At 33.1% G+C, this 17,799-nt stretch overlaps 5 protein-coding genes across 7 annotated transcripts; 2 read left to right on the top strand and 3 right to left on the bottom strand.

Moving 5' to 3' along the window:
• Positions 1-319: 319 nt before the first annotated feature.
• LOC105430139 (uncharacterized) lies at positions 320-2,735 on the bottom strand. 2 transcript variants are annotated; one of them, XM_025219056.2, is made up of 6 exons: positions 2,535-2,735; positions 1,863-1,994; positions 1,573-1,729; positions 1,145-1,363; positions 905-977; positions 320-476 (listed from the first exon to the last, which is right to left on the bottom strand). In XM_025219056.2, the coding sequence occupies exons 2-6, from the start codon at positions 1,975-1,977 to the stop codon at positions 411-413; spliced, it is 630 nt and encodes a 209-aa protein (XP_025074841.2). In that variant the 5' UTR covers positions 1,978-1,994; positions 2,535-2,735; the 3' UTR covers positions 320-410. The 2 variants fall into 2 exon arrangements, with proteins under 2 accessions (XP_025074841.2, XP_088936593.1); XM_089080467.1 differs by having other exon boundaries at positions 905-974; positions 2,535-2,734.
• A 7-nt stretch (positions 2,736-2,742) lies between these two features.
• LOC148937945 (uncharacterized) lies at positions 2,743-4,162 on the bottom strand. The gene is made up of 4 exons (XM_089080697.1): positions 3,781-4,162; positions 3,436-3,525; positions 3,043-3,115; positions 2,743-2,968 (listed from the first exon to the last, which is right to left on the bottom strand). The coding sequence occupies exons 1-4, from the start codon at positions 4,115-4,117 to the stop codon at positions 2,743-2,745; spliced, it is 726 nt and encodes a 241-aa protein (XP_088936823.1). The 5' UTR covers positions 4,118-4,162.
• Positions 4,163-5,154: 992 nt separating this feature from the next.
• On the bottom strand, positions 5,155-10,930 carry Spt5 (Transcription elongation factor subunit Spt5). The gene is made up of 12 exons (XM_011643490.3): positions 10,756-10,930; positions 10,550-10,673; positions 9,749-9,837; positions 9,378-9,630; positions 9,068-9,300; positions 8,459-8,957; positions 8,024-8,372; positions 7,348-7,937; positions 6,898-7,262; positions 6,417-6,818; positions 5,976-6,148; positions 5,155-5,782 (listed from the first exon to the last, which is right to left on the bottom strand). The coding sequence occupies exons 1-12, from the start codon at positions 10,769-10,771 to the stop codon at positions 5,540-5,542; spliced, it is 3,336 nt and encodes a 1,111-aa protein (XP_011641792.2). The 5' UTR covers positions 10,772-10,930; the 3' UTR covers positions 5,155-5,539.
• A 2,391-nt stretch (positions 10,931-13,321) lies between these two features.
• Positions 13,322-16,674, top strand: LOC105430118 (uncharacterized). 2 transcript variants are annotated; one of them, XM_011643489.3, is made up of 6 exons: positions 13,322-13,892; positions 13,994-14,219; positions 14,316-14,554; positions 14,678-14,867; positions 15,001-15,156; positions 15,715-16,674. In XM_011643489.3, exons 1-6 carry the CDS (start codon positions 13,707-13,709, stop codon positions 16,494-16,496), a joined length of 1,779 nt encoding a protein of 592 aa, XP_011641791.2. In that variant the 5' UTR covers positions 13,322-13,706; the 3' UTR covers positions 16,497-16,674. The 2 variants fall into 2 exon arrangements, with proteins under 2 accessions (XP_011641791.2, XP_088935914.1); XM_089079788.1 differs by having other exon boundaries at positions 13,994-14,554.
• Positions 16,675-16,886: 212 nt separating this feature from the next.
• LOC148937944 (uncharacterized) lies at positions 16,887-17,797 on the top strand. The gene is made up of 5 exons (XM_089080621.1): positions 16,887-16,981; positions 17,195-17,259; positions 17,343-17,386; positions 17,470-17,590; positions 17,660-17,797. The coding sequence occupies exons 1-5, from the start codon at positions 16,954-16,956 to the stop codon at positions 17,747-17,749; spliced, it is 348 nt and encodes a 115-aa protein (XP_088936747.1). The 5' UTR covers positions 16,887-16,953; the 3' UTR covers positions 17,750-17,797.
• The last annotated feature ends 2 nt before the right edge of the window (positions 17,798-17,799 follow it).

Here is a 17,799-nt window from a genome sequence, read left to right as displayed (position 1 = left end):
ATAAAATCGCCGCGCGACTCTGTTTTTCTCACTTTCGCGCCGCTTGGCGTCCGCGTTATATGCTTTTGTCTTATTTTCAACAAGTTGTAGACCGCGTGCGTGACAGTGAGGGAGAGGAGTTGCGAACGCGAAGAAACATCAGGAGTGTGCTTTCGGCGCGATCGCTGTAATGAAATTAGATTAATGGCCTGACGCGGTATGGGGTAAAACAATCTTCACGTTTCTTCCCGCTATGCCGCACGTACGCGATTGTATGGGATTAAAAAGTTCTGTTGTGTGTCTATTAAATTTTTCTTTTTATTGATAGAAATATCCTAAGGTTAAAATAAATGGTATATCTTAAAATACAATCCTTCCACATATCATATTCCCATGCGACATCTCGAAATCAAATATTTATTGTCCAATTATTATCTTAGCTTGGCTGGGCTGTCGGAATAGGTAGTCGATCCTTCGGAACTATAGCAAACGCTATGCTGTAGATAAAATTTATAATTATATAAGAACATGGACATATCCAGGATTTTTTTTGGTTTATCAATTTTGTTAACACATAAACTTTTTTTGTGTTAATAAATTGCTTTTTTGAATATTGACTTGGACTATCTCGTTTCTGATTTTAAATGAGGAAAATATTAAGTTTTGTAAATCATAACTTTACTTTTAATTTTAACTTTTTTTTTATTCGAAGATTGGACCCCCCCCTCACCGCCCCCCTCATACTATACCTATGCATAAGAATCACATAAATCACGTAAATATAGAGATATAGATCGCTATTTATCATAAAATTTTAAAATCAATTTCTGAAAGTCTAAAAAGCGATTAAATCTATAAAATAGTATCAAAAGTACATTTGTTAATATTAATTGCATATTACTAAGAAACAGTCAAGTTCATTTACTTTGAAAGCCGTACGACCCCTGGATGTTCCCAATTGCGGGGCGGAGGTAGATTTGGTTTGTTTCTTTCGCCTACTAATACAAAAATATTCTGATGTGAAATGGTAATCGAAATAAAATAACTAAAATAAATAAAATATGTTATAACTAATGCACATAATGATTTATATAATTACAGAACTACTTGATCTAATGAAAAAAGATTGTTATGTGAATAATGCAGAATACATATCATTACATACGAATAAATCCTGCTGCTATCACTGACAGTGCTTTTGCTGCTGTAACTGATCGCGGCTAAGCAACGTTCCTCGTCCGCATGGTCCTGGCATCCCCCTGGGCATTTTCCAAACCTATCTTTCCACCATTCCTTCAATTTTTCAATCATACCCTTACGACATGTTTTCGAGGAGCATATATCCTGCTGACAATAATCCGCGTTTTCATATAGAACCGCAAATCTGGAAAAAAAATGGATTGAATATCACTGCATTTTTCGAATATTCATTAGTTTTTTAAATAATACACAATTCAGCAGCGTTACAAAAAAACTTCAGATCTAAATAAAACTTTTAAATATTTTACATAAGATATTTAAAATTCAAATTGTATAAAGCATAACAGAGAAAAAAAAATATATTGAGCATAAAAAAGTGAAGTCTCAACTCACGGAGGTGTCTTTGACTCGCAGGGTGTGCAGCCCTCGGGAGATTTAGTGAGGAATCTATAGCACACTAAACTCAAACCCACCAATAACCATAACACCAATACAGCTACCAGTGCTATAATCACTAGCTCGGTGGCGCTAAGTGTCATTGTACTGTTACCTGAATTTAATTGAATTTAATTATTTTATAATTTAAGAATTCAATTATTAAACAATTAGAAACTAGGACTATTAAATTGAAGATACAGATGCGAAGACGAAAAAAATAGCGTTGTCTCACGACTACAACCTACTTTCTCCCTTGCTTTTATAAAGTGGCGGCGCATTCTCATTTGTCTGACTCGCACGTTCCGTATCTACTTTATAAGGCATAACTTCGTAAGTGCCACTTGCTTGCTTGCTCTTCATAATATTACCACCAATATCTAAAACATCAAGCCGTAACAAATATACTATAAAAAAATGGAATATCATCATTTACATATGCATTTTCCAAAAAATAGAAAAATTATATACGACATGAAATTATAATAAGAATTACAATTTTTAAATCAACATCATTCTGTTAACAAATTAATTTTTCCTCTACTCTGAAATTTTAAGTGCAGAGTCTAGAAAACTGTTTATTAATATTCTTCAACGTGATTTGAAAATTGTAAAAGAAAACACACTTTCCGAGTAGCTCTATGCGCGATATGAAAATTATGCGAAGCGAAATGCATGAGGTCATTTTGATCCTCGACATATATCAAGGGATTAATGGACATGCGTTTATATTTTATTAACTCTTGAAAGCACACGATGAAATTGCGCACAAATTTGCGATCACGGTACTCAGTGAAATGTTGCTAGAAACTGTAGTTTCTTAGCTATGCGAATACGGTTTAAACGGAATATCATATCGGTCTCGTTAATTTTCAAATGCGGCGAATTGCAAGCAACGAAAGACCATCATGAAATATTACTCGGTTCTCGCAGGGTAGCCAGTACTCGGAGAACACCACCAAAGGCCGGATACCACTTCTCGTCGTCTAAGTGTCCACGCACCTGAAATGCGTTTTTTATTTATTTTCCGTTTAAAATTAATCTAGGACAACCGCGACACGCGTTGACAAGTAGAAAATTGAAGAAAGAGAAATGAGGTGTAAATTTTCGTCATGCTTTAGTATCTTTTTACGAGACGTTTCGTGTTCGTTTCATCGTTTCATCGATTTGCTCACAACGTACAGATTGTTGCAACCAGGTGTAAAAGTCTTTATTGAACCTTCGCAGCCGCGTTTTCGCATTGGGTCGTGAGGCAATGCATTTCACGCTGGCGATGTAGTACTTCACGAGCGCGAAAGCCGATTTTTCCGAATACAATGATTGCAGGCTGTCGGTTTTGAAGGGCAGCGCGATGCTAGATAGAGAGAATAATGTATTAAGATTGTTTGATCATCGCGGTATTCTTATAAATTGCCATTCGATAACTACCTGTTAGGTTCTACTTCATTATCGAGGAATGGGAGGGGTATTACAACTTCGCTCGTAGCTTCGTTGTTGTAGCCTTGACCAAGTAAAAAGTATAATAATAATTGATGCTTGTATGTGTGATGTTTGAAATAAAAAATAAAAACGATGTAAAAGTTTTCAGGTTTTTGTTGTAAACAATATTTCTCAAATTTCATAAACAATTTTTTTTTACAAAATAGATAATTGTATTATTTTAATTTTAATAACGTGAATATATGAAATTTTATACAAAAACAATTCCTTTTTATATTTTCTTCCATGATAATGACTGTACTATTTTTATTTTTTATTTATATACCACGTAAAATGGTATACAAGTTTAAAATTAAACGACGCTCATCCCTTAGTTCTCACCATCGACTGCACGTCTCGAATGTCCCCGCTTCATCGTAGACTGTCTCTTTTTTCTAAATGTAAAGCTTCGGTAGTTATCACGTTCAAAAGCTGTTTTCATTTATGGAACAAATTATATATACAATAAATTATTGAATTGATTCTTCATTATCCCAGTCAAGATAAATTCGATATATTTTATAATTAGATTCACAAATAGATAGATTTTTATTCAGAAATATTATTACTTCTATAAAATACCATTTGCTTGTTCATCGCTCAGAAAATTAAGTATTAAGTAATGTAAAATATTTAATACGCATTTTATTTTACAAAATTTCTTCAGATCAAAGGATGATCACTTACGCTTCGGATACGTGATAAATCCATTACAGGCGACTGATGTTTTCGGTGGTGTAATTACAATGGGAGGGATCCTGATATTTGCGAAGTCCCGGCTGGGTTTTGACCAGCCAGCACCGTTGGTCCGAAGAAAAACTTTCAGCTCGTCGAAGAGTTCAAACAACATCTTCGCGTTACGATACTTGATGTTACCCGCGTAATATGAGTGCTTTGTGAGGGGCAGAATGTAGACCTGTAAGTAACCGCCCAGAGTATCCGCCAAAGCTTTCATCATCAAATGCTTCGTTTTGCCCACGGTCAACCTCCGCACGCTCTCGAGGCATATGTGAAAATAGTCCATGAGGTGCGCTATGTACTGATCGTTCTGGGGATCGATGACATTCACCTAGAAGAGGAGAAAATCTTAGAAAGCTTCCTGTGCACTTCTTTATGCAGAACAAACTGTCTTCATTACAGAGAATTACTTTTGAACAATTTTACTGGAAACTATTTAAAAATATCGATCTCTTTTGTTATAAATTTATTAATAAATGAATAAAAAGATATATTCCCTGGGAATTGATTTTTTTTTTAATTTTTTTATGATGATAAAATACCGCGTTTTAAATTTTGTAACACAATTTGTGTCGATGAAATTCTTGGAAGTTAATACTTTCATAGGTCTTACGTGCGGCAGAATATCCTGAAACATCCTCCGGCTAGTAAGAATAGTAAATTCCTCGTTTGTCCAGCATTGCTTTCCATAATCATTTCTTTCAAATAAAACGGTACCGGTATTCTGACCATATTTAAGAGTCTTAGCCTCAATTATCCTATCAAATTATACGAGATGATAATAAACGGATTGAAAACTTCAATCCGCAAGCAATAAAGTGATTACGTTTGATATAAATTTTAATTTAAGCAGAAAGGTCTGCTTGTTCAATTGTCAATAATTATAATATTGCAAGAAATTAAATAAGTGTAAATATTTAACCATTAAATGACATCTTTTTCAAATACAACAAACCTTTTATCAAAGATACTGCCTACAACTATTGAAAAAACCCATAAGGGACATATGTTCATACTCTGAGAAAGGAATTTCAAATGATCAATCACGCGGATTTTTTTCGCGAGTTTTTTTGAGTATTTCTGACAAGCCTATAACGGCTTGCGTCCATTATTCCACTATACTATCGTATTTTTATCACGCGCACTATTTCAAGTTAATAAAACAATAACTTCAGATATAACTCATTTTATAAAAATATAATATAAATAGTATATACATATTATAAATTAAAAAAAATATATTGTAAACACAACTCGAAAAAAATTTTACACAATAATGGAAATAAAATATGAGAGAACGTGGGATAGAATAATAAGATATAGTTGTAGTGTCAAATATATTTGTTCAATCACACACATAAGTAATCTATAATTATAACGCATAATATTGTACAATGTATCAATTTACATGTATTGTAAAATTATTATATCAAAGTTTGATAATCAATTTGATAATCAAGTTGTAAGCGCGACAGTAATAATCAAGAGTCAAAAACAATATTTTCTTTTTACTATATTGCTACATATAATGTAGAATAAAAGAAAAAGATACAGATATTTATTTTTTATTTTTACTGTGTCAAATATATATTAAACATCTAATATACATAAGAGATATAGTAAATATTGTAAAATAAGAGATATTATCAATGATTATAACATCATTTTCACTCAAATTATCGTAACCATGTAATAAAATTGTACAAAATTACGTATTCGGTGCTTTCATTTTACACAAAAATCGTAATTGCAGGAATTTAATTTCGTCCGTATTGAGTTTTACCACTCCCTCTTGATTATCGATCGAAAGTAAAGTGCCGACGGCTTCGCGATCTTCACCTAGAATCACTTTGACTCGATCGCCACGTGACGGTACCACAGGCTCCAATTGTTCACATACGAGATTTACAACTCGATCTTCGGTAGGTAGATAAACGGTGCACATGCCGCCCTGTTACACAATAATTTATTAATCTTATAAAATCAATGAAATAAAAAAAAATATATATGTGCCAATACTGAATAATTATCTTATTCCAAGATTGACATAGAAGAAACTACTAATAGATCACTTACTAATAGATAATTTATTCTTCAGCATTTATTCTTCAATATTGTCCCCGTGAATAAATAAAATCACTTACAGAAATTCCTCGGATAACAGCTTGTTGTCCAGCGAGCGCAGGATCGTCGTGAGAGTCGCGAATACGTACTTCAATATCCGTTGTATGCCATTCTGAGCTACCTATGATACCAGAACCAACTGCATCCAATCCTGAACCTGGTGTTTGCGGATTATATGGACTACCTGGTACCCCTGCAAGAATTACAAATTATAAAGCTTGCTGCAATCAACTTGTTCTTGTTTTTTAATTCTATAATTATATTTAAAAAATAATAGAATAACTAAAGTTAATAGTCATAAATCTTTATTTATAATTAGTACTTAAAAATAAGGCAAAAAAAGTAATTTATCAAAAAAATAATGCAGTTGAATTATGAAACTACAGAAACATTAAAATAGATGCTATAATACAAATAATAATTCTTCATCTAATTATCACTTTGCCATTATCACTACTTACCAGGTGTCATAGGACTGTAACCCATCGGAGAAGGAGTCGCAAATGCTCCGTGAGGACTAGTAGTGTAACCAGTACCACTAGGAGATGGAGTAGCAACGTAGCCTGCAGGACTCGGACTTGCAGTAGCACTGCCCCCAGGACTAGGACTCGGTTGATACGAACTGAAACTTTGTTCTGAACCATACATAGTACCCGGTGTTTGTGGAGTAAACGGGCCTCCAGTAGGAGGATATCCAGGTCCATAACCGGGCGAGCCACCTTCCTCCATGCTATAACCATCAAAATCGTTTGTTCTTGCAGGAGTATTAGTAACTGATGGATCCCAGGCTCCAGATTGCCCTGGTGTACGCGAACCATCGTGAGACGGCGTCATTGAACCGTAATGAGGAGTGCGAGAGCCATCTATAATATCGGAATTAAAAACGATTATGTCTTCCATATCGTCTTACATAACAGAATATGCATATATAAATATACTCACTTTCGTACATAGGTGTTTGAGAACCGTGCATTGGTGTTTTTGATCCATCTCTCGCATACATCGGCGTCTGTCCACCGGCTCCATAAGCTGGAGTTCTGTTGTAACTGCTGAAGCCACCGTCTTTTGTCGGGACGCCGACGTTTGCTATATGAGATCGATCGACGGAGATCGTCTGACACGTGGAATGCAGTTCTACACGGGCTGTTGTCTCTGTCGCATCTTTTACAATACCTACATTTCCCTTGTATGGTCCACCTGTTATCTTAATGGTGGTTCCAATTAATTCCCTATCACGTCTCGCACCACCGCCACCGCCACGACCTCTGCCTCTTCCACCGCCACCACCGCCTCGTCCAAAACCACCTCTGTAAGATTAATTCATAGTTTATATGAAATAAAATTCCAAGATATATCTCTCAGTAAAATAGAGAGTAAGAACGAGAGACCAACCCGCTGGGATGCATTGGAGAGGCAATTCTAGGTGACATAAAACCTGTCACTGGTGACATGGAATTAATAGACGTTGTTTTATTTCCACCGGACAGCTGTAAATGCCTAGTTTTGCATACGAATATTCCACCGTTGTCGACGAACATTCTCGAGTGTAGAAAAGCAAAACTTCTATACAGATGTTTAATTTCACCGCCTCGACCTGCGTGTGGCCCATCAACCACTTTAACGATGTCTTTTTTCTGTATGGTGTTCTGTTGCGAGTCTAAAGCGACCGCGTTTCTATTTTCTCGGCGCTTCGTAAGACCTTGCGGTCTCGCCTCCACTACTTTTCCGTGCATAGAGAGTACGTGAAAATTCTCACGTTCCAATCGGACGATAACACCGACTGTTTGCGCATCAAGCTGCACCAAATCACCCCATTGGAATTGTCCTAAGCTATCAACGCCGGTAGCCATGTCAGAACACAATTGTAGATCCCTCGGGAGAACCTCAAGTTCGTGCATTGACAAATCTGAGAATAAAACTACTCTATTTTGCTCTACTCTAACAATTAAACCTGTATCGCCTTCATATCTTCCGGCTACAACCTGCAAATTTTAAATAAAATAATGCAATTAGAATATCATAAACAATATTCCTTTCTAAAACACGCAATTAATATTAGAAATTTTACTTTGACGTGATCTCCTTGTGTGAAATATTTTCTCAACTCTGAAGCTTGAAATTCCAAAGCTTCTTTAAGTTCTTCATGTTTTGGCATAACCATGATCATGTTTCCATCTATAGAAACAATCTTTCCTTGTAGATTTATCAATTCACCCTCACAAACTTCTACGTTATCTCCGTTACTAAAGGAATGCGCTACAGCTTGATCTTCTTTCCCAGAAGTTCCAGTTCCTGGTGTACCACTTAAATCTATTTCTACACCTTCTGGCGCTTCCTCAAATCTCTCTAATTCGGAGAGTGTAGGTTTAACACCTTCCGCGATAATAGCACTTGTGGTGAAATTTTTATAAAGAAAACTGCATAAAATAAGACATAATTATAATTAAAATTTAACGTATGTATCAGAGTATACAATAACAAAATGTAAAAACAATGTACAAACCCTTTACGGCTATATCTATTTCCTTCGAAAATAAGGAAATCTCCATCGCTGGTAACTTCTCCGCCAATAGCACGAATTGCTTCAGGATCAAATGGTTTTGCTGGTGGTCGTCTTTTCTTCTTGCGTTTCAATGCTTCAGATTCGCTTTGTGCTGTTCTCAATGCTCCGCGTGGTCTAGTGTAATCAATTCTTGGAAGTAACTTCAAGTGAACTTGATTCTGTGCTAAGTCGACATAATCAACTTGAGCTATATCATCTTTATAAATGCCTCGTTTTAAACGGACCCATTGTTTAGCTTTTAAGCCGGTCTGCTCTTTAACTACTCGCAGGACATCCGTCATTTCTTTAATCGGTACCATTTGTTGTTTCCAAATACCCATCCTAAGATTTCCAACGTTTTCGATAGCAGCTTTTACATGCGGTTGCTTGTAAGCTTCTATGTAAATATATCCTTTAACACCTTCTGGTGCCACAACAGATTTTATCTGAAGAGGTTCACCTAAAATTTGTAAAACACAGAAATATATTAAAAATATATTGAAAATATTCAAAATATACTGTAAAACATAATAAAATATAAGTGAATGTTTATAAAAATTTATATCTTACTTGAAAATTGATACGTGATAAATTTTCGCATCAATAAGAGTACAGTAGCTTTTTCTTCTCCTATACGACATTTTACCATCCATAAATTGGGATCTTTCACGCCAGGCAACAAGGTTTGCTGAGTAATTTCGTCACTCATCTCTTCACCGCCATCGCCAAAATGACGAGCAGCGAGCGATTCGTCGGCATATTTTTTCCGGAGATATTCCTCAATTTCATCTTCTTTCTGTGAACTAGAAAATTCGTTTATTAAATACTCGATTACTTTATTATAAAATAACCATTAAATATATAAAATTTTAATACTTACTCCCAAAGATTTGTACCTCTCCTTCGTCCTTCAATGTCACGCGCTGTTGGTCCTACTTCGTCAACCTCATTTCCTACAATACCAATTTCTTGAGCACCTTCTTCCCATTCTTCATCATCCTCAACTTCATCATCTACTTCAGCTTCGTCTATAATAAAGCCACCAAATCTATCTTTCTTCTTCTTTTTTCTCGGTCTGTCATCATCCTCTTCATCTTCTTCCTCATCATATTCACTGCTATTCAAGTCTTCCCCTGAAATCATAAAATATACAACAAAAAATTATAAAACAATTTAGAAAAAACAGATTATAGAAATATTGCTTAAATTCTATTTGACTGCCTAATTAAAAATTTTTTTTATTTATTATACCTTCAGGTTCTTCTTCTGGTTCCACGGCTTCTTCATCTCCTGATCTGACTTCCTCTGCCTCATCTGCCTTAGTGTCTCCATCTTCAGAGCTATAAATAAAATAAATATCTCATTGTGAGATGTGACATGTAACCTGCATATATATATATATATATATATATATATATATATATAGGAGGTATTTCTCGATCATTTCTAGATTATTTTATTGAAATCAAGAAAGAGTTAAATATACTTGAATTAGTTTATATATATATATATATATATATATATATATATACATGTAGCGTTATCTAATTGTCCGTCAATATATATATAAACTGTTGTAGCACTGGAAGGTATTAAGAGTTACATTTACATATATAAACTAATTCAAGTATATTTAATCCTTTCTTGACTTCAATAAAATAATCTAGAAATAATCGAGAAACACCTCTTCCAGATTAGACTATAGAAATACTTTACTATCGAAATTTATATGTTATATTCCAAAAAGAAAATTACAGAACAATCGATATTTCGTTATGTCCGCAAAAAAGGTAAATTAATGCAAATGCTAAAAACGGTTAAAAAATTTCGTAAAGTACATATGAATGCATTTATCTATTCTATCTATTTATCTATTCTTCATCTATTTATCGATTCATGTCACATGTACTGTAAAAGATGCATGTACATGCAGAATATTTCAGTCTGTTACTTAAGTACACGTGTCAACAAGTTGATTAATAAACTATACAGATGTTACGTATACAAGTACAATTCGCAATACATCAAGACGCACCAAGCATTTGGACTTACCCAGATGGCGATCGGGAACGCGATCGAGATCTGGACGGACTTCTGGATGCCGAGCTCCGCGAGGGACTCCTGCTGCGAGAAACGCTACGAGATCTTCCTCCGATGCTTCCCGCATCGCTGCCACCTGCGAATCAATTTTGTCGTATATAAATCTTTCCTACATTACATCTTGGCCGATGTCAGTTTTTGATCGGTAGGATAATTACCTTCCGAATCCGACATATTGAAGTTATTCAAGACCTGTCGAATTGTAAAAACAAAATTCGGATATCACAACACGACAAAAAAATATCACAGACTTCTGGCGGGACCGATAGTCACACAAATATCACGTCGTAAGATGAGACCACCAACCTACTATGGCGTCAAATGCAGCACGACTAAACCGAACGGAATAACGAGCAACAACAAACGAACGAATAATAGATGGAAAAGCGTATGTATATATCACAGCAGAAAAAAAGCGCCTCTAACGAAGGCTTCTGGAATTAGTAAAACATATCTTGTCGATTTTGGCTGTTTTCCAATAAAGTTATTCTACAGTAGAGACACTACACAGAGACTGACCCACAACTCTGATCCACCAATCAGAGATTCTAATCCGCCATGTTTTGGCTAAATCCTACGAGAAAGAAAGAAATATATCATCTCACTCTAACCAATAGCGATATTTTTTACTTTGCATGTGCATTGATTTAAGTGCATGTGTATTAAACACGTGGAAAGCGTGATAATATATTATTAAATAATAGAGATACTAAAATTGCAAAATATAGTAGTAAATTAATTAATTGTGATAAATCAATATAAAAAATAGGTGGATGTTCATTTTTTTACTTAAATTTTATTTTATATTGTAATAAAGTTTGTTTATAATAATAATAAATATGTATAATAATCGGTTGGTAGGATAGCGCTAATGAATCGGAAACGAAGTCGGTTTCATCCGGTTCTAGAGCTTGTAAGAGCATTCTGCCTCCTAAATTTGAGCAGTTTCCATTGAGATGGAATACGTGACGGTCGCGTATTCCGGGAATCGTTCAGTCTTTTTCTCTAAGAAATATCGGAATAGATTTGTTTCTACAATGCGATATCTCGTTGAATTCTCTGGATGCAAGAATCTCAGTAAACTTTAATTGTCGGTACGTATCATAATTTCTTCAATGTATATCTTAATTTTCTATAGTGTCCATTTCTTTCTTCATTAGTATTTAAAAATGTTTCTTTTGCTTTCGAAACACAATTTTTTTTCTTTTTGTGGAAATCTGTAATATAGTTTTTATTTTATTTCCAGCGATTATAAAACTGAAGATAATAAAAGCTTCCGTTATTTCGTTTCCTCCTGTCAATACTTGGAAAATGTCTCTTTAGTCGATTGGCAAGGTCTTATCGATTATGATTTGAAAGCACTGGCGTCGTGCAAAAATTTAAAACGTTTGAATTTGACGCGCGTTCGATCTTTGACAGTCGATACATGCGATACATTTTTTAGGTGTCCTAAATTAGAACTGATATCTCACATTGCCATAAAATTTCTGATCGCAGCGTTAAACAATGACAGGAAATATACTCGCACGTAAAAATTATCAGAAAAAATTATAGTGATACCACCGAGAATTATTTTATGATAAACAGTAACGATTATGAACTTTATAATTACTTTAATTTTAATAACGATGAGTGCATATATGATCGAATAAATGATTGATGAAAACTCAAGCAGGATATCAAAGTGATGTAAAGAATTAATGATAATTAGCCTAAAAAATAAAACTTAAAATGTTTTTTTTGTCGTAACATCTTAATAATGTTTTAAATGTCATAATATTGAGATTTAAGCCATTTTCATTAACTTAATTTTGCAAGATAATTAAGAATATAAAAATGTACAAACATTTGTTATAAACACTATAAATATTAATTTTTTTTAAATTTCTATATACATACATAATCGTATTACTACTATTTTTAATTATAAATTAATTTAAGTTTTTATATTGTTTTTAAGTATCTGCTTTTAGTACTTTTTTATTACTTTTAATAAAAATGTATTTTACAATCAATCTCATTTGTAATTAAATAAAAATTTTATACATGATTATTTTATGATATATGATTATTATATATTTGATTATTTTCATAATAATCTTCTATCTTCATAATCTTCTATCTCAAATCAGCACAGAATTAAAAAAAATTTCTATCCAGTAATTCAGAAAGGAATCCATGGAAATATACATTTTGATTTTTATTGAATTGTAATTAGAACCGAAGCACACACTTCTGCATAACACATAATGCATTATGCATAAGAAAATAAATCAATCAGAATTTTTTATTTCCGTTGTGCGGTAAAAATGAAGATTTTATTATAAGTCTGTATTTATATTTTTAAATTTCTATTCGGTAATTCAGAAAGGAATCCATGGAAATATACATTTTAGAGTCTCACATAAGAATTAATATTAACATTTAACAGTTATGCTTTGCTAACATAAAGCGAAAGAATCAATTAACATCGCGGTAAAGCGTCAACAATTAAGATCTCACACAATTCCTTTATGAATGTACAGAGATAAGTACTTTCTCAATTTTACTAGATACAAACGCGTATATGTTTTTAAAGAAAAGGAACAGAAATTAATACTATTATATTAATAATACTAAATATAATATACTTGTAATACTAAAATTAATACTATAATACTATTGTACTATTAATCTTTTGATACACTAAACACAACATCAAAACGATTTCCGCGATGACAGCCATTCACCAAATTAGCGCAGCGAGTTAATCAACCAGCATCACTGAAAATAGATAAAAATAAATTTTGAGAGATGCAAATAATCGACTGCTCCTTTTAAAAGTGGATATAACGCGTATATATATCTCGCACTGGAAGGAGGATTTCCGGGATTGCCTCAATTTTCAAAAAACTAATTATATATAAATACGTAAATACGTAAAGTTGTAAATTAGATAACATAAACAAATATTTCCCAAAGTAAAATCTTATTAAACGCAAAGCAATAGTAAAGAAAGATGGCAGTTGCCTAGGTGACAGATAAACAGAAGGGTTGCTATCGCCAACAAATATTATTGATATATCTTTTCGAGTACATTTACAAAAGAAATCTATTATTTATCTTGGACATGTCCGACATCGCGGAAAACCTTCTCGATCAGTATTACGGACTTTCCAAGGATTCGAAAGCTGAAAAGTTACTATCAATTCAGGAATGTGTGGGCAACATAGAAAACAATCAAGACAAACTGAATGGCGAACAATCGACATTGGATACGAACGGCAACGACACGTCCAGCGAAACAGAAGTGCAAGTACGAATATAATTTTACTATTATTATTATTTTATTTATTTATTGTTATTATATATATATATATATTATATAATAATAAAATATATGTATTATATATGCAGGAAAACGATGTAGAAAACGTGGAAGAGACTTCCGAGATTGACATTCCGGCGAGATCCTCGAGAGTGTTAGAATCGCTCGAAGACGACGAAGAAACGTCATCCGGATTCGATGTTATTTTTGAAGCAAATACGACGAGCAATTTACATGAAAATACATACGCTTCCTCGAGTAAAGAAACATATGCTCTCACTACAGCACACAGCAAGACCGGCTCCAGCACTTTGGGTAAAGTAAAAAAAAAAAAAAAAAAAACAATGTCGTCTCATAAATCGAGACGACATAATTTAAATATGCATTTTAATATTTATCTTCTGTGGAAAGGTTTGGAAGGAAACGAGTCGTATCTCTCGCTGAGCGAAGATGTGCTGCCGGATAGTGCTTCAGATGTTTCCTCGATAGCGGGAAAAAAGAAGCCGAAAAAGTCAGCGGTTACATTTGTCGTGTCTTCGACGCCACCACCAAGTAGAACTCCGCTATACAACGAGGCTTTTGTAGACTTAACCAGTGTTGGCCTTACGTCACTTCCTATTGAAACGATTGAAAAATATCCCGCAATACAAGTATGAATGCAATGAGAATAATCTTTGAAAAATCGTTTGTGCTTTAGATCTGTGTTCTAAGGTATAATATTCATATCACCGTTATCTCATTTTTGTTGAACAAAATATTTCATTGACTTTTAGATGCTATATTTAGAAAATAATAGTCTTACCGAGCTTCCCAAGGAACTTTTCGTTTTTCTGCAACATTTGCAATGGCTGGATGTTCGAAATAATCTGTTGACGAGCTTACCTACGAGCATTCAATCGCATCCTTCGTTGGAAACCATTTTGCTGCAAGAAAATAAAATCGAAAAATTGCCATTAGAACTTTGTAAGTAAGTAACTTTGTAAGTGATCTAGCCGGTTAGAACAGATCGATTAAAGCGGGACCGGAAGAAGTTGTCTTTAATTGTATTGTAAATTGTGTAATTTTTCTCCTTTTTTCATTTTTATAAACTTTCTAGGCTTGGTGCCAAAACTTAAAACTCTCAATGTTGCACATAATCCTATCATTGTGCCTCCAAAGGATATTATAGCTCTAGGATGTTCAAGTATTCTTAACTATCTCCGATCTGAATGGAATAAATTACATCCAAATGAGCCCGTAACGTTTATAAAACGTAAGAATCTCAAATTTGCGTATTCTTCATTTTAATTTTATCATATTACAAGCATGCACACAACAAATCTATTACAATTAAGACTCGATTCTCTGCTGCAGTTATATTATATAATTTACGACATCATAAGCGAGAATAACGTAATAATTTCCTTGCGATAAATAACTCTTTTAATTTTTTAATTTTCCCTTAAAAACATAATCATTTTATAATCCTGGAACTTATCAAATATGTAAGAAAATACCTGTCCAATCTGTCATATAGAAGTGTAAAACAATTCTTAAAATAACACACTATATCAACAGATCGGCTAAATGTTTTAGTTGTCCGCATATTTTACAAATTTAAAGATCACAAAATTATGATGTTTTAAGGGAAAGCTAAAAAATAAAGCTATACGTCATAAGAAAATTACTGTACCTCATTTCTTGCAAATGACATTATAAAACTTTGTTGATTATTCGAGAGAGCCGAATTTTAATACCGATTATTTGAAATGATTAGCAAAATAAGCTATAATAATCAATGATCACTAATCAGAATTTAATTAATTTTTAGAGAAGATTGAACCGAAAGCATCAATGATTTTGTGTTATCGATCTCCACGCGAAAAGCGATGGAAATTATCAAAGGCTCCGCGGCAAACATCAAAAAGCACAAACGATATCGGCGGTTCGTTCAAAGGCACTGGAATCAGGAAGAAAAGTAGAGCTTACAAGCCTAGCAACAGGTACAGCAACACGCATAATAATGCTTTTCTAGAAAATTTGGTAAACAGTATTAGCGAAATACGTAACAATAGTGCGTGTTCTCTTTGCACATCGTGCGCACAGAATTTTGCTGTTGTTCAATACAAAGATGAAAGTATCAAGAATGAGGGTGATGATAAGACAGATTATAATCAGGACGAAAATTGCGACAGAGAGCAAGCGTTTTTAAAAATGATAACTTCGTGCCGCGATGTCGAGAGAATTTGTATCAGAGACGAGATCGCCGAAGTGGATACGAAAATCTTGCATTTAACTGGGCCGTCACCCAGATCGTGTTACATTAGGCAAAACGTTACGGAATTGATTACATATAAGCATTATCGCGAAAGAGAATGTAGAATTAAGACGATTAGTAATGAGACGAAACACATCGCGCTCGCAAAACCGCATCGTTCCGTGATATTCAGCGAGGACAAAAAGAAATACAGGAATATTGAACACTCGGAACTGGTTTTCGATATTGTTACAAAAGACATGCGTAGAATGCAGCTGCGACCAATGCAGCTGAAAGACTCACGCAGCATGTTGTCATGTTTAGAGAATTATTTGGGTATTAAAAAAGCTGATTAGATATCTAAATTACGTATTAAATTCTGATTATATTTTTTTACACATATTTTTTGACAATACTGAAATATCAACAAGGAATTAATATAATTTAAAGATACTATATTGCAGAAGTTCGTTCATATCGTAGCAAATTAAAAACAATTTTTTTTTAATTTATAAAAAACAATATAATTATCTTAATTATATATAAAAATGCGATCGATATTTTGCGTTTAGATGCGAAAGTAAAGGTACTGATATTATTATGGAACAGCGGCTGCAATGGATTTCTAAAGCAAGAGATTTACTGAACATACAATCGGCAACAATTCAAAGAATTAAGTAAGGGAGCCTTTGACCCATACTTAAATTGTTTTCAATAATTATAAATAATACATATAAATTATTTTGTGTAATACATAGAGATTCAAACACTGTAAAGAAATGGAGACGCGACAAACGAAGCTTTAGTAAAAGCATGGAAAAAATAATGAAAAGAAATGAAGGTATAAATATTTTTCCTGTATAGTAAAAACCAAAATTTGCAATAAAATTTTCGTTTCGTTTTATATGTAATAAAAACTTGTATTCATTACTAAGATATGAATACAAAATATGAAGATATGACTATATTATATAAAGAAATGTTTTATCTTTTCATATTATTTTATCATATTACATAAAATTTATTAAATTTAAATTAAATTTAAATTTATTAGATGATATTCCGTTTGCAATCGACGTTGAAGATTATCCTGCCATACGAAAACGATCACAAAAAGCGGTATGAAAGTTCAATATATTTTGTGTCGAGAACATAGAATTGAAAAGTTAATAAGAATTATTTTATTGTTGCTTAATTGCTAGGGAGATTATGCAGATAACCAGAAAAAGAAATGTTTGAGATCAATGTAAGTTAAATAATGCATATTTCGCCAAAATATAATTTAACGTATAATATAACGAGTAATAAATATTATTCGTCGTATTTCAGAAATATAAATCAGAAGATTCAAGAATTATCAGGATTTCTACAAAAACTTGAAATTACAAAATCTTCAGAAATTTTAACACCTAAATCTAAACAAAAATATCTGCAAACTAAAATTGAAAAGGTATATTCTATTATTTTATTTCAAATTTTATTAACAAAATTGAAATTATTGTCTTGATTTATATCATAGCTCTCACATTTACAAAAGGAAGTACACAATCTAAGAAGATACAATGAAATCATATCAGCACCTATGAATTCCCCGATTAATTCAACTTAATATTTCCTTGTCTATTATTTCTTATGAAAATTTTAAGATGAGAAAAATAA

This window comes from Pogonomyrmex barbatus, unplaced genomic scaffold (assembly GCF_055798465.1).
Source record: "Pogonomyrmex barbatus isolate J1 unplaced genomic scaffold, ASM5579846v1 scaffold1, whole genome shotgun sequence".
Taxonomy (NCBI): domain Eukaryota; kingdom Metazoa; phylum Arthropoda; class Insecta; order Hymenoptera; family Formicidae; genus Pogonomyrmex; species Pogonomyrmex barbatus.
This window is presented reverse-complemented; position numbering and strand designations above follow the sequence as displayed.

Bases quoted from the DNA above. Each gene is read 5' to 3' on its own strand.
- LOC105430139 (XM_025219056.2), bottom strand. From the start codon at position 1,977: ATGAAGAGCAAGCAAGCAAGTGGCACTTACGAAGTTATGCCTTATAAA. The intron at 1,730-1,862 runs GTAGGTTGTAGT...AATTAAATTCAG, and splicing joins TTATAAAAGCAAGGGAGAAA to GTAACAGTACAATGACACTT. The intron at 1,364-1,572 runs GTGAGTTGAGAC...TTTTTTTTCCAG, and splicing joins TGCGAGTCAAAGACACCTCC to ATTTGCGGTTCTATATGAAA.
- LOC148937945 (XM_089080697.1), bottom strand. From the start codon at position 4,117: ATGGACTATTTTCACATATGCCTCGAGAGCGTGCGGAGGTTGACCGTG. The intron at 3,526-3,780 runs GTAAGTGATCAT...AAATGAAAACAG, and splicing joins ATTTATCACGTATCCGAAGC to CTTTTGAACGTGATAACTAC. The intron at 3,116-3,435 runs GTGAGAACTAAG...TACTTGGTCAAG, and splicing joins TTCGAGACGTGCAGTCGATG to GCTACAACAACGAAGCTACG.
- Spt5 (XM_011643490.3), bottom strand. The intron at 9,631-9,748 runs GTATAATAAATA...TTATGATTTCAG, and splicing joins ACCAGAAGAAGAACCTGAAG to GGGAAGACTTGAATAGCAGT. The intron at 8,373-8,458 runs GTTTGTACATTG...TATTTTATGCAG, and splicing joins AATAGATATAGCCGTAAAGG to TTTTCTTTATAAAAATTTCA.
- LOC105430118 (XM_089079788.1), top strand. From the start codon at position 13,707: ATGTCCGACATCGCGGAAAACCTTCTCGATCAGTATTACGGACTTTCC. The intron at 13,893-13,993 runs GTACGAATATAA...TTATATATGCAG, and splicing joins CCAGCGAAACAGAAGTGCAA to GAAAACGATGTAGAAAACGT. The intron at 14,555-14,677 runs GTATGAATGCAA...ATTGACTTTTAG, and splicing joins AAAAATATCCCGCAATACAA to ATGCTATATTTAGAAAATAA.
- LOC148937944 (XM_089080621.1), top strand. From the start codon at position 16,954: ATGGAAAAAATAATGAAAAGAAATGAAG. The intron at 16,982-17,194 runs GTATAAATATTT...TAAATTTATTAG, and splicing joins AATAATGAAAAGAAATGAAG to ATGATATTCCGTTTGCAATC. The intron at 17,591-17,659 runs GTATATTCTATT...TTTATATCATAG, and splicing joins TGCAAACTAAAATTGAAAAG to CTCTCACATTTACAAAAGGA.